Here is a 16,376-nt window from a genome sequence, read left to right on the forward strand (position 1 = left end):
TGGTCATTGGGCTCAAATTTTAAAACTGCAATCATTGACTTCTTTACTGTGACTAGATTAGACAGAGGATGAAAATTTGGGCTGACGGCCAAAAGCAGAAAGGTCAGGACAAAATGTGCAGCAAGCATGTGGACAGACAGATGTCTCTGACTGGCATGACTTATGTTTCTCATTAGCACCCCCTGCTGTCCTGAGGGGAGTTATTTTGTCCATTTGTGGAGTTGCAGGCAATTTAGACAGTGGGACAGCTACACACAAAGAACTGAAACACAAACACATTCATCCCAGGACATTACGCTCTTTTTTCTTGACTCACACTCTCTTTTGCATACACAAACACTCACCTACACACACAAAGGGGACATGTTATTGCAGCACGGTCAGGACTGAGTTGAGCTATTGACTGGCCTGCAGAGCGTGACTATGGGTATTCTGGGACCCATGAGATGATGGAGACTAATAGGATGGCAGACCATTAAAGACGGTCAGAGAAAGGAACAATGGAGGGGAAAGGGAGAGCATTAATATTAGCTTGGCACATAGGGTGTGCTTGTGTGTGTGCGTGTGTGTGTGTGTGTGTGTGTGTGTGTGTGTGTGTGTGTGTGTGTGTGTGTGTGTGTGTGTGTGTGTGTGTGTGTGTGTGTGTGTGTGTGTGTGTGAGAGAGGGAATAAGTGAGATGGCGAGAAAGAGAGGGATGCTTATTGTAGGTCAACGTGCCTATATATTATACACTGTGCTCGAAATCTTTATTATCTGAAATCACAGGAGCCGGTTGTAGCCAGGACATTCATCTGAGCTGTTTCAAAAGATCAAAGAGAACAAAGTGAGCCATAATCTGAATTGAACTCGTAATGATCATCTAATTTTTCTCTGAAAAATGAAAAACATTATGGGAAAATGTGCATTTATTGTTTAATTTCTTGCAGTGACTCTGCTAGCACAGAATGGTTATTACTGCATAGCAAGCCTTCCTGCAACATATTTCAATGGATATTATGGCAGTAGCTTTGCCTCCAGGGACAAGTGAGTTGGTGACCAAAACCATTGTTTAACATGGTGCAGTAAAGAATAAAAAATTATCAGAAACCCCCAAAAAGAGTTAGAAAAACTGCTTGCATTAGGCATTCCATGTTCTTTTCTCTGCCTGCCTCTGCAGAAAATCAAAAATCATTATGATTTTGTTATTACTTCCAGCAGCACATTTCAGTGGCAGTAGCTGTGCCTCCAGAGACCAAAACCATTGTTTAACATGGTGCAGTGTTGGATAACCCAAACAGGGTCAGAAAAACTGCATACATTAGGCATTATATACATTGCAGAAAATCTAATCATTGTGCTTATACTTTAAAATATAGTATTCATAATACTATAATAATACTATTCATAATAGTAGCAATACTACCAACTTGTACTATTAGAATAACAAATAGTATGAAACATATTTGTGGTACACCAGCAATTTGCACTTTCATAAAGACTTTCATAAAGATTTAATTATGCAACGCGTTAGCAATTATTTTCCATTAGATCTTCCCTGCCTGGTAAAAACCCAAATCTTTTAAATTGTAACACAGCCTTTCTGTTGTAAGTTTGTGGCCAAGATAACCCTGATGATAATGACATCATTAGGGGTTGACAAAGCTTAGAGCCACAGTTTTCACAGGCTGAGTAGCAGCATGTAAAATCGGTGGTGTGCCACTTTAAATATTGTATTATACTACATTACTATCATCAGCTTGCAGTTTGTCTGTGTCAAAGAAGATCTAAGTACCAGGCCCTGACATTTATACTGAGGCTGAAACTTAAAAGACTGCTGATTCTGAGACACACTAAGATGCTGCAGCAAAGTCATCAAAATGTTGTGCTTTATTAAATCTCCTCTGCAATAAAACCCTCCACTTGCTTCACAATGCTGAGATAAGCTGCAGAACGGAAAGAGGAGAAGCTCTCAGATCTGAACATTTGACACTCACCACTGTTCTGCTGGAGAGAGGGCTGACGTGACACTGTGCAGGAATGCGGCAGAGCAGTGTATAAAGAAGGTGGTGTTCTTTATGTCTGCCTAATCAAGGTCTAAATGCATCAAAAACTGCGAATTGTGTCTATGATCATGCAACTGAGCATGAGCAAATTTGGTATCACTGTGGTTAGTGTCTTGCATAAAGCACGCCTTAAGGTGAAAATAAATTAGTCAGAGCATCACTTTAATTAGAAATTACTCCAAGCACTCACAGTCTTTAAAGCTCCTTTCATTCATCCACAATGCCACTGAGTGCTGATTTCAATTTTCGGGTGAATTTAGGCTACCCAAAACCCAGAGGATGTGTTTAAAAAGGAATAAGCTAGAACAAAAACCAACAGCTGAATGGACGGACCCCTGAGGAGAATGACACATGAGTGCTCCTCTGATTGGCTAAGAGACAAACCCCTTGAGCCAATAGGAGGATGACAACAGAAAAACAGGGGGAAAAAACATAAGGCTTACTGATGGAGCTGCAATTTTCACAATAACGGAGGACAAAAAAAAAATAATCATATATGTGCACATAACACTCAGAAACGCCTAACTCCTAACAGAAAGTCTCTGGATGTTATGCCGTATCTTCCCGCTGTGCCCTCTGTTCCCATGACAACAGAACAGCAAGCCGACAAGGTCACTTTCTCCAGCTGAGGCAGCATGATAGCATGCAACAGAGAGAGACACAGGCAGAGGGAGATAATGGGGTGAAGAGGTCAGAGAAATTTGGTGAACTGTGATTTAGAATATCACACTTGTGAAATTTAATTTCCGGATGCACAAGTGAGACTAATGCTGGGTGTCTGCTGGCGTGAGGACAAAAGCAGACATGATCTTGCACTTTAAGTTTGGCCGTGTGTGTGTGTGTGTGTGTGTGTGTGTGTGTGTGTGTGTGTGTGTGTGTGTTTGTGTGTGTGGCCGCAGCACATTTCATCAAAGGCAAGTCCCCCTGAATGACTAAAAATAGCTTCAGGCACACTTTCCCATCATGCCCCTGAACGTCCTCCAACAGAACGGATCAATCATTATACAGTATATCAGTTCCTCCATCTGTCTCAATGCATCATAGTTCCTGTAGTTCTCCCCAACAGAGACAGAACCTCTATTTGTCTCTGTTGCTCCTACTCAAAGTGACAAAGCATTTCCAGCTGTGTCCTTATTCATCCCATGCCACCTTTCCATTTGGCAGACAGCATGATTCCACTAATTAGTGCAGTTTTTTATTAATTCCAGTGATTAATTAGAGAAAAAGGTGTCTTGGCAAGACAACACAGCTGTATACTCTTATACAAGCAGAGGTGAATTAATTTCCTGCAGAAACACTGTCATTCTCCCCACTGTGATCTCTCAAGGTGTCAGCTTCATCTTAAACACTCATGCCATTGGCTTCTTATTCGTGTATATCATGATCAAGGACGTTTTTGAGGTGCAGATAAAAATTATGAAACAAGCCTCCTAAAATCAAATCTGGCAATTACTCAAATGTGTTGTCCTTTTTTTATACTTCTATAAAGTCATATGCTTTACCAGGTGCAGTGTGTAAAATTGCCTTTCCTCTAATTTAGTATTCTTTATAGCTTATCATAAAAGATAAGGTTGTAAACTTTAATTATACTCCGGGTTAAAAAGTTCAGATCACCACTAATTTATTCTGATTAGACAAATCCAAATGAACCTACAAATCTGAGTTTTAACTTTTGAATGAATGGTTTTACAATCCATTAGTCCAAAAATAGTGATACAATTCTTAAGTTCATTAAGATTATCTGATTAAAAAAAAGTATAAGATGCTCATGAACTTGAAAACTATTTTTTCCTCTCTGACAAGTTAAATCATTATGGCAGATTTTGTGAGCCAATTGCTGGTGTGTGTGTGTGTATGTGTGTGTGTGCAGGTCATTTGTCAGGATCACAGCGGGAGGACTGATTTTAAAGGGGTTTTAGATGGTGAGCAAGATGTCAGTCTTTCTGTGCAGACGGTGAGCTGGCGGGGGAAAGCGGTCAGTTTGGCAGCTGAATCGTCGACAGGCTCAAGGATCATGCCAAAAATATGTGATGTCACCTGCCAGAGGCTGACTGGTCAGTTTATATTTAACTCACTGAACAAAGAGTGTTTACTAGCCTATCAGCTCCGTCATTATGTGGATGACTCAGCCATCAAGGGATATGTTGCTTACTTAAACTATTTACTTGAATTCATTTTGTGAAGTACCGTGGAAGCTTGTATACACAGCAGACTTTCTGTGTTTGTGTCTTTCTGCTAAAAAAGTTCAGATTGAAGACATTGTTCTGCAAGACATCATTCTCTGTGTCTGGGATGCTTTTCCAGCAATGTGCTCCTATTTATAAGATGTCTGTTGTGGTTGCTTTCACAATTTGTGGGCTATATTTGTTTCTACATGTGGAGCACTATAGCTTATAACTCACTCACACACTCATATACCAATTCATTTAAATTCAGCAGGATGCAGATTCTCTATAAGGGGAGCTGTCCAGTTATTGTTTAACTTGCAGGAAATGAAATAATAAATTAATTAATAATTGCAACAGCAGTTTAGACCTGTAAATGTCACTGGTAATGAATCTGCACTCCTTTGCAAATTGTTTCTTTGTGACTGAGGGACTATACTGACAGGGCTAGTTGGTGAACTGCTGTCTGATGAGCTAGCCACTAACTTGCTGAGATTCTCTATTTTCTCTCTACTGTTGTGTTTACTCCCCCCTGTCACAACTTCCACAGTACTCATTCTGGTGTCTGCTCTGTGTTTTTCCCTGCCTGCCACTAACTCTCATATCATTGCAGATCCAGCCAATCCCTCCTACCCTGCAGTGACCCCTTTCCCACCGTTTCCATCACCTGACATTCTCCGCCCACTTACTCACCTGTTTCCCATTTCCCCCATTAGTCCTGCAGAATATATACCTTGCCATTTCCACTCACTCCTTGCCAGATTGTCTAGTTTGCATCCACCCTAGCGTTCCACACTTGCCTCACACAGGCATTAAAGACTCTCTGCCTAACCCCTGTAGAATATATTCTGTAGAATAGTAAAAGGCCTTAAGTCATGAACTGACCTTGCTCTCTCTGTTCCCAAGACCTGTGAGTGATCAAATGCAGAGTGTGCTGGAACAGAATGCACCCAGAAAAGTAACTAACATTGTAACAAACATATCTCCAGACAAGAGACACAGAGAGAACAAAGTTGTAGTTATGTGTTTGCGCGAATCTTCAGAGGGCAAACCGGAGGCTGAGACCAGTTGCACTGATAACAGCCAAATGCATCACAGGAGGGGGGGCCCAAGAGAGAATAAGAAAGAAAGGGCAAGATAGGTTGGGCATTCGGACTCCCAGAAAGACTGTTGGCGGTAGGGCGAGAGAGGATTGTCTTGAAGGAAGTCTGATTCCTTATGCATAAGCTGTAACTACTTGCAATATTGTCACTAAAGATGATTGACTTCAACTAGAGGACTCTTGTAAGTTATTTCTGGCCTACCATTAAAAAAAAGGTTAAAGGTGCAGTCTGAGACAACTTGAATTGATCCTAAATCGACCCTGGCCACTGGAGCCAGGCCCGAACCGACACCAGAACCATAAAATCTTCACCCCTACCTGTATAGGTTTGCCTCTATTGACTGATTAACTGGTTTTGACCCTTACCTGCTTTTTGACCTTAGTAAACAAGAACTGTTATCTTACTCCAACACAAGATAACTATCTGTCTTTGTGACGTGCTTTTGAATTCAAACTTGTTGTGTTTCGGAGCCATTACACCCTCTGCATTTTGTTTGGCATTTACATCATTTTGTTCACTTAAATAATGGCTGAAGAGGGAAAATAAAGCTGTCCAATATAACAAGCTTGCTAACGTTCAGGTAGTTAATTAAATAGTAGACTAGATAGAATTAAAGTGAATGGTGCAACACAGCTAATAAGCTACGATGGCTTCCACCATTTTGGACAATCCTCTCAAAGGTCAGCCCTGTAAAGGCAGCTTGCTTTTGGTTATTTATTTTGACCCCATGGGTGAATGCCCATCACTGCCAATTTTAAATACTGGTGTGACCAGGCCTTAAAGTTGCCACTGGTTGGACTTGAAGTTTGCATCCAGAACTGCAGTTTGCAACCAGCTGGGCTTCAGCTCTGCTCTTGGGCTATATTTTTATTTATTTATTGGAAATATAGAGTGATAGTGCAAACAACTGTTTCTGAATTACACTATTTATATAACAGTAGGTCTGATACTATTTACCGAATAATTGCTCTACTTCAAAAGCTAGCAGCATCACTAATATTATCACTATACATTTACTATATATGGCAGTAATGTGCCCTTTGTCTGGGGCATTTCTGCTGCATTGTGTTTTATCAGAGCCAGATATTGCACAAGGGACCTTTTACATTTTAAGTGACATCTCTAACCAACCCTAGCCAACGATTTATTGGCTACTTAACTGGACAAGATAGCTGAGAATGCAGCTGCACTCTAACTGATCTGCTGGAAGAAGCTCTGCCTCACAGTGTTCAAACATGTTTACACTATAGACTGTAAAAATAACGTACTGGTTTTGTGGACTGACGTTATGAAGCCTCAAGTTTGACAATTTGGCAGTCACCATCTTGGTTTTTTAAACCAGATGTGACGATATTTAAACGAGAGGGGGGAGTTGGGAAACCAGTGTTGTTTATGGTTGCAATGGCGCTAAAAAACGCCCTTCTTCAACCCTTCTGAAGCAAGTCATCCAGTGGAGTTTTATCGCCGGGTAAACACAGAACTCCGGGTCCTGGCACCATGTATCTGCATGTACGGCAATTCACAGAAAATTGGCAAACTTACCCTTAAAGGTACATTGTGTAGGAATTTCTCCCATCTAGGGGTGAAATTGTATTTTGCATTCAAACGAATAGTGCTCTCTAGCGCCTCCGCTTTTTCAAATGTGTGTTGCAACTACGGTAGCCGTTATGTATCAAGAAGCTATGACAACATGTCTTCCAATTTTCGCTTTTTTGGCGACGAGGATGCCTTATCCTGTGGCTCGGCATGAGTATGATCCTCCATTATGAACTAAAGTGCAGTGCAGGCTTTCAGATTTGCTGGGGCAGTGACAAGCACCTCTCACTGATCTCTTTCTCTGTTTTAGCTGGTTTCAGTCACGTGACGCTGGCTCTGAACGAAAACGCGTTGTGGATTAGCTAGACAGGTAGGCTAGTGCTTTATGTCCCTCTCAGCAATTATAGTTTTTCAAAATAGCGGAATGACATGGAAGCCTCCTTGGACTTGCCCGTCCAATGTAAATACAGATAAGAAATTCTTCACTTATGAGGATAAGTCAGATCATTGGCAGAGGTAATTTTACACCAATGAGGCCATATTTATGAATGAAGATATTTATTTTAGCTAATAAAATACTTAAAACACTACACAGTGTACCTTTAAATCAGCAGCTAACGCTAGCGGTAGCTAGCTACCTTGGTTGGCAGAACACTGAAGAAGACATTTTTAGGCAACTGAAATGCTCAAATTAACTTTGATGAAGTGAAAACACAGGACAACACCCAAAAATAAGTTCACGTCTATTTTAATGTACACAGTGCCGTGGATAAGCATTGCCAAGCCTCTATCATGATTGACAGGTTGGCATGTAGCCACACCCCTAAAGCATCCCCTTCTTTATTGTCTATTTTAAGATAAATGTGACCATAATTTACAAAATGAGCATCATGCTGTATTGAAGAAGACTTGAAACTAGCGATTGAGACCATTAACTCATTATGAAAATGTTTAATGAGGTTATAAATCAAGGGAAAAGTAGGGTTACTTTCCTGGAAGCTTTGTCCATTGTTTTTACAGTCTATGGTTTACACATACTGTACACATCTCTTTTTTTTGATAGAACACACTGCAGTTATCACCATTTGCACACAAAAACAAACTATGTTTCTAAAATGGGAGTTCATAGGCAACAGTTTCACTGTAACACTTTGGATGTGATCCCAAACATTTCAGTCAACCTCATACAGTGGCATCAAACTCTGAACATAAATTTGTGTATCGGAAAGGTTATCACGAGCAAGCAGATACTATTTTGTGCTTGTGTTTTCTTCGTCCTAGTGTCCACAGTTTGTGAAACTCTGGCAGTCAATGAATAAGTGTGTGTGAATGAACATTTGTATGTGAATCTTATAGATGTAAATACTCAAATTGTCATTATTTATATTTATTACATTCTCCAAGCTAGAATATTCTAATAACGCTTTCCTTCCATTTATTAGTTTTCTGGGGCCCTGTGTGTTGACCACAGCTGTTCTCAGTTTTGCTGCAAAGCAGAAAGTTAAACCTCAGGTCACCTATAGAACTTTAAAAGTAACAAAACTCCTGTGTGCAATTTTAGCACACTGCAGCAGAAGATGGTTCACACTACTAATCGAAAGGCTGTGGCCATCCTGCACAATCAGCCCCTTCCATGAGTGATTATAGATCTGACTTGGTGACCCTGAATACAAATCCGCTATAGTCCCCAAACCCTCTGATGCCTCCTTAAAGCCTGGCAAGAGTGACCAGACTGTCAGGGTGAGTTTCCAACCTCCGTAGGGTCCTCATTATATGTGACAGTGACATCCTCAATTCTTATTTCAGTTCACAACTTCCTACTTTCTCATTTAAATGATCCCACATATACCAGGTTATTACCTGCTTGTTTCCCGCTCCCTAACTGATCAGATAAAGCTCCCCAGGTGGAGACAGATAAAAACCAAGCGCAAGTATGGCTTCAAATTAGTACAATGAGTTCTTGTCGAAGCTCACGCTGGTGCCCTTTTCTGAGCTGACCCCTCTGACTCAGAGGTTTGAATTCCTCTCAGTAGAAAGAGCGGTGCTAATAAAATATCGATGGTTGCCCTTTGTCTGTCAGCTTCAGAGTGTGAAATAAGGTTTCATTACATCCTGAAGTGGAGGCAGTGCACAAATAGGCAATGAGTTGTCCTTTATAATCAGGCCCTGATTAAAAAGGACAACTCGATTGGATCCCCTCAATCGCGCAAGACAACAGAATTCTCAGAAGAAACTCACTATTGTTTTATTTTTTTGCTTTTGTAGATTTTTGCAGGGTTTTAGTAATTTGCGCATGATTGCAGCAGTTAGCGTCAAAAATTGCAAAACATCTTCTTGGAGTTATAATAGAGTTATAACAGAGTTAAATCTAAACACACACACACAATGTAGAGATACTTAGAGCATGATTATTCCCCAAATAGAAAGTAAGACAAATAAAAAGAAATGAGAAAATTCATTAATATTAGCATGTGGTTTTTGTTTTACTTTACTAAGGATCAGAATATCCCATCAAGATGGTATTTATATTCCTGGAACACTGACATTCGTCCCTATCCATTCATATGCATCTCCTGTATGTGAATGGAAAAAAACAGCAAAAAAGCCTAGGATTCAGAAAGCTTAAGTGACATTTTGGCCAGTTTGTTATTATGGATATCCCTGCTGATCTGGGGGTGTGCACAGTGTTGTGTGTCATTCCAGGAGTATGTAAATTATCTAACTGTGTGTATCGTAGTGACACACTGGCACACACACATGTACGTTAACACACACACACACACACACACAGATAGACAGGGAGCTATGTTCTGATCACTGCCAAGCCAAAGCATGCAACATGATAAAAAACTTTTTTTTTTTCACATGAACACAGATGCATTACATGTGTCAACAAGAAGGCTCACCAGTTTCCAGCATGGGAAAGACCCTACACATCAATGCATTATGGTAGTTTTACATTGCATAGTTACACTTTTATTACATGGTAATATTCATACATGACGCTTTCAAACTTAACGTGACCACAGTGGAGAGACAAGCCCGAATGAAGTGAACATGAATGATGATGGATGCAATGAGGTGTGGGTGCTATGTTATGTCGCTGTGATGTGATGTGGTGATGCCACGTGAGTAAATGATCAACAAATCACTGACAACAATGCGGAAGAAATCAACAACAGAATACAGCTCTCAAGAAGAGATAAGACGCAACAAGAACAAAACGAAAAAAAAGACAAAACCACAAGCTGCTTTCTGTCTCGGCCCCAGAGAGTCCTGCTTTGAAGTGGTTTGCTTCAGAGATTGGCAGGGAGAGGTTGTTTAGAGGAGTTGGAAGGGGTTTACAAGTTAGCAGACCTTCTGTTGTGCAGTTTGTTTGTACCTTTAGCTAATGGTCCCTAAGCACAAAGCAATCACAAAACACAACAGCACCAAACGGCTTCTGTCAAGCAAAGTTCAAGCTGCTGAACCACGATCGATTCTTTCAAATTTCCCCTCCGGCGTTGATTTTATGAAGTCACTCCCGTTCAGTTTTCAGTTTTCACCACTGCCTAAGAATCTCATGTATTTAATAGAGGCATAAAGTGATGATTGTGACAGCAGCTACTGTAAGAGACTTGGGTTTTGAGTCAGCGTCTGAGAATTTATCTGAGAATGGCTTCTATGTTTGCTGCTCTTTAAATTGGCAAACAAGGCCAATAATAAGAGTTAACTGCTCTCCTTTCCCTCCTACATCTCTCCATCCTTCAGTCTATCCACGTGGCTGATTTAATAAAGCACAGCTCTCTGAAGTGTTTAAAATGTGATTTTTGTATGCGCATGTTGGTCTGCAGCCTGCTGCCACTTATGTCCGGCACCATGGGGACTGCGATTTCCAATCAATACGCGTTTGCCAGGCTAATACAATGCAGCAAAACAGTCCTGTCAAAGTAGCAGTCCACAAAAAAAGAAAACATTTTCAGGTGGATGGCTTAATTGCTACTGATGCCAGGTGATTACCATCATTTTCAGTGAAACTCTTTGTTTCTCTTCATTAAATAAAAGCATGTGCTGTCACTTCTGCTTTAAGGGGCGAGATAATACCTGGCCAAAGGCAATTTATTATTTCTTTTTGCACTCGTGTATCTAATTCTATTTTTTCCAGACTGCCCATTCCACACTAAAAATATTAAAAACGACAAAGCTATCATACAAAGGTAGAGGTATTACAGCAGCTAATTATTAGTTGCTCTTTTTTTTCATATTCCCCAGGACAGTGGGTGAAAATGATCACATCAGATTTACATCAGAATGTTTAAATTGGTTGACTTTTATTGAAATAAAAGGGACTTCGGAATTCATATGCAAGTGTACACAGTTGTATTTCCAACTGGCAGCATGAGATCAATGTCATGTGCCACTCTGACATAAAAAGATAACAGCGTAATGGCCCTGCTTTGCTTGCTAAACTCAATGTAATATTTTTCCAATTATTCAATTTCTATAAAGATAGCTCATCCAAGGGCTTGACCATTGTCCAGGAAATGGGATCTTGATGTGCTTGATTTGGATATGACTACTGTGTAGACTTATCTTCTGACAAACACTAACAAGCACTAACACTCAAATTAAATCCAGCGTATCTTAGATTCTCAGGAAACAATTTCACAGCCTCAACAAGACCCAAAACCCAAGCTGATGTGACAGAGTCTCATCTCATATTGGCTCATTGTGATCATCGAGGGAAAGAAATTCAGATTGTCCCAGTAAGACACCTGAAGCATTTATAACCACTTCAACTTAGATAACACTGCTGGGGTAGTTGTGTTTCCTAACGTAGCTACTGCAGCAACCGCTATTAACAGGATGCATGATAGGTGGCTGCAATTCAAATTTACAGAACATAAAAATTAAATTATTCAAAGTAAATAAATAAGTTTAAAAAATATATATTTATATATATATTTGTGCAGATGTTACAAGGATGCAGTCGTCTTACCTGGGGACACAGGCAGTAGAGGTCTCCACCTCAGGGGCCTCTGGGGCAGGGCAGCAGAACTGGTGAAGCACTGTTTGGTTGCTGTGTGAAGAGCAGAAACAGAATAATAGCATAAATAGAAAAAAATCTAAAGATGTCATAACGTACTAAAAGTTGAGATCGTTCTTCTGGTTTATAGTCCTACATATTTGAGTCTTATTTTTCAGGTCAATTCCATCCCTTGGAATATGTACAGTTGATTTCAACAAAACCTAGTGGGTGTCATTGCTTTGCCTCATATGCTTCAGAGTCATTCTAGATCCTGTTTATTTATAGTGAGACTTTCAGGATGGCCCAGTGCCGGTTAGGTCGGCAATCAGAAGACAATGGCTGCCTGGATTTGAGCCATTGACAGCTTTGTTGCACGATTTACAGCAGTCCTACTAAATCTAAATCTACTAAATCAGAACCAGAGTTGTAATGTTGGGTGTCATTGATGATTGCCAGATTCGGTCAGCAAATATAACACTGAGGTGGCATTGTAGAATATAAATATAATTCAGGATACACGTAAGATGGTTGTTCTTCCTTTTTATTGAGACATGATGTTGATAGTTGTACTTTGTACTATTCATTCTTTCTAATTGTTTTGGACAACTAGCAGGAGTAGAGGCTCTGCAGTGTAAAAGTCTTCTTTTAACTCCTTGGTAACATTTTAGTGAATGGATCCTGTCCACAAACGCAGCGTAACAGGTAGCCTTAAATGGCTCATTTTAGGGGTGTTGATTAAGCTCATGATCAAATCTCACAATCATCACTTCCATGAACAGGTGGCATTCATCAGGCTAACACAAGCCATTCACGAAACCTTTGTGCTGTTAAAAGAGTTTGGGTGAATCCGAGTTTTATTATTATTATGAAAATACAAAAGGATCTTCCATTAGGGCCCAATGTGTTTTCATAAGAACCAGTGAATATGAACATAACTTTGTTTATTTACAAGAAAACTCTACAGGTCACCTTTAACTAGATAATATCAATCAATGTGTTTGTAAAGTAGAGTGCGAACAGTTTCTCATAGTTTGACGGATGGAATTTGGAAAAGAAAATGAATGAACAATGCAGATGAAGTGAAAGGCCACATTTATTGTGAATTGCTTTGCTTTTGATATACAGTATGTTTGGCTGTGTTCAGTTGATCTGAAAATTATATAAAGGGAAAAAAAGAGACAGAGTGCAAGAGCTTGAGTGTTTCAGCACCACGGAGAGAGACACAGACGGAATGTGTCAGCACCACAGACAGAGACAGAGAAAGACACACGGTTGTCATTCCACAAAAAAGAAAGAAACCCTAGACTGGGTAAACCCAGCCCGATCTGCCGACGATTTGATTTCGCCCTTTACCTCAGGCTGGAAACCTGTACGTTTATCTATCCTGCTTCCGTTACAATTTTGCGGGGACCAATCACAAACTAGCTTATACACCTGCCACGCTATTGGCGGGTTTAATACGATGACGATAGAGAAGTGACCAAGCAGCTTCTTGTTTACATTCGGCCACCAAAGCGTAGCATTCCACGGCAGCAAACCGTTGATGCCGCTGTCGCTACTACATCACCCGGATCGTTGGTCTGATTGGTTGAAGGACTATCCAGTTGCGTACAGAGTCATTTGAACTATGCCCGTTGATCACGCCTTTTGTGCAGTAGAAAATACAGAGCAGACTCCCCAGACTAATGTTCAATCTTAAAAGATTGAGCTTGGTCTGGTGATAGCCAGACTAAAGAAACCCCAAACAATGTAAAATTTGGTTTACATTTTTATAAAGCAATAGGGCTGAAAATGTTAGAATATAATAAAAAATGTCTTTTTTCAACCATCATCCCAAATTTATGTTTACTATAATATATGAAAATGAAAAGCAGCAAATTTTCACATTCAAGGAACTGGAAACAGAGAATGTTTGGCATTTTTGCTTGATAAATGACTTACACAATGAATTGATAAATAGAGTAGTCAATTAGTTGATCAATTGTTTCCTCCCTCGTGGCTAAGGTATAAAATACTTTACTTAGTGCATACACTAATCTACTTATAATACCTTACAAAGGTTTATCCTACAACTCACCACAATGTTAAAGTTGCATTTTAGAACTTTAAAAATAGGTTAGTTTGAGCCTTTCTGCCAACTTTCCAGTTGCAGTAACTATGAAACAGATGTAATTTATATACAGATTTAATGAAAAAACATGTCCTCACATTTTGACAGTAGGAAATATATAGGAAGTGTGGCTGCTTCAAAGCATTTTTAAAAGACATTACCCTATTCTACTGGAATGTACTACAGATAGAGTCACAAGTGAGGGGGATACTGAAATGTATCGAGGAAAGAGCAAGGATATCAAATTCTAATGTGCATGCGAGAAAGCCATGAGTGCATTTACTTTGCTCCCTTTATCAGTACAGTATGTCCTCTCTTTCAACCTGGACGCCGCCTCACATTCTTCACATTCTTACGGCTTCATCCAATCTCGTTCTAAAATATCATCCCCCTCACCCACTCTTCTCCTCTCCTTCTGTCCCTTTCACACTGATTATCCATCACTCTCTACAACTCCCCCACCCCTCCTATTTCGGGTCATATAGCCACGGTGTGTTGTGCAAGGGAGCTATTTGCTCAATCACTCTTGCTGTCAGAAGATGTAGCCAGTAAAAAGAGCAGCCACTTTCCATACGCCGTGTCCTTATCCCTGGATACGGGACATGGAGAAGGACGGAAAGGAGAGAGGTGAGACTTAAGATGAGAAAGCAAGGCCCATATTCCCAGCAGCAATTAGATCCCTTATCGCCTCTCTGTTGCCTTTTGATCTTCTGCCCTGAAGGCCATCGCCCTGCCCTAATCTCTTTCTGCTTCCCCTCCTGTCTGTCCCCTTGGAGAAGGACAGAGAAAACAAGGAGACCTTAATGTCTTCTTATATACCTCCTTCAAAGGCTTGACTGCATCTCAAGAACACTTAAATCTGTTCTTTCTGCTGTGAAGTGCAATAGTTTATCACAAGATCCCTAAAGTTAGAATTTTTAGGCTGGCCAGACTGTAAAGGTTGAGCCAAAGGTTTTCTTTTTGTACTGCTCTGTAAAGACTGAGAAAGAAACAGAGAGAACAAGCTTGAAAAGGGAGGTTGGGGGGTATTTGACAGCAACAATAGCAGACAGTACAAGGAGGGTATGACAGCAAATTAATTCCCATTGTTAATGGCTCCTCTACTTGTGTTCTCCTTAACACCGCTGTGACCATTTTTAATAGGTCAAGAACACAGGCGGTCTCTGAGGGGACACAGATTAGTGCGAGCGTTGGAAACAGCAGAGCCACTTGCTTACGCAGATAAATAGTGTATATTCTTCAGGACAAGGTATAAAAACAACAATGGACTGATTTATTTGTGTTGCATTAATACTGTTGTAATTTTATTTATCTGCTGAAAATGTACAGCCCGGGCTGCACCGGGTAGCTTCATATTTAGCATACATATAACTTTATTTACAGACTCAAGGTCCAGATAGAAAAGTACACATAACATATTAAAAGAGGGATACACACAAACATAAATACATACAGACATACTGACTACCACATATTATATAAAGGGAACATACAAAACATACATACATCCATACATACATATAGACATACAGATAGCTATGCACAATAATTAAAACAGGTACAGATGCGTGTTCCAGTGTTTCCAGAGTTGGGAGGTATATCTGGTATCATTAAGTGCAGGGTTGGTTAACCCAGTTAAAATTGTATTCTTTGACTCTTTGACTGTTAATCGGCACATGAATCTGTACATAAACTTCCTCAGCACAGCATGGAAGGTGGGAACATTACTCATTACAAACAAATGGCTAGCACTGGTCCATCTTGGACACTTCAACAGGATTCTAAGTGCATCATTGTATGCCACCTTTATCTTATTTATTTTTGCTTAATGTTTATACAGATATAAGAGTGCTATCGATTTTCTCATCTAACTCTCAGCAGTAAATGCAAATAAGCAAATTTCCCAAAATAATGGGTAATTTGATCAATATTAGTATTTCTAGTAGTTTTACTAACTTTGTGAATATTACCAGACACGTTCTACCTAACCCGAAAGATTTGGAATTGCAATCTTTTAACTTAGATATTTACAAGTAATGTTTGTAAGAACAAAAAGTGTAAAATGGCCAGTATCATTCTACTTCAGTGATAAAACATTTATTGTTTACCGTCCAGCTTTTAAACCATGATGACCAATGTGTTGTTTCTGCTAGTCTTATCTGAACTCTTTATTATTTAGAAAAAGTAACTGTACTAAACCAACTGTACTTTACCACTGTTAAATCCTTATATGAGGTGATCCTAACGCTAATTATGCTGCTGCGGTTTCAAATGTGTGCATCCCACTTGACTGTGTCAATAAAAACAGTATGGTCACATCTGAATCATTGCTTTCATCTATTGGACAAAAGCAGCTCTCAGGGAAGTATTACGGGATAGAAAGAGCATGAACTCTTTTTTATCTTTTAAAA

At 39.8% G+C, this 16,376-nt stretch overlaps 1 protein-coding gene across 3 annotated transcripts in view; it reads right to left on the reverse strand.

Annotated features, from left to right (window-relative positions):
* Positions 1-16,376, reverse strand: part of iqsec3a (IQ motif and Sec7 domain ArfGEF 3a) — a 106,598-nt gene that overhangs the window by 74,945 nt on the left and 15,277 nt on the right. For all 3 annotated transcript variants that reach the window (XM_031313282.2, XM_035995831.1, XM_031313283.2), the window contains one exon: positions 11,826-11,906. In XM_031313282.2, coding sequence (XP_031169142.2) covers positions 11,826-11,906 — 81 coding nt within the window. Of the gene's footprint in view, positions 1-11,825; positions 11,907-16,376 lie in introns of those variants that run through there.

Source organism: Sander lucioperca, chromosome 20 (genome assembly GCF_008315115.2).
Source record: "Sander lucioperca isolate FBNREF2018 chromosome 20, SLUC_FBN_1.2, whole genome shotgun sequence".
Lineage (NCBI taxonomy): Eukaryota > Metazoa > Chordata > Actinopteri > Perciformes > Percidae > Sander > Sander lucioperca.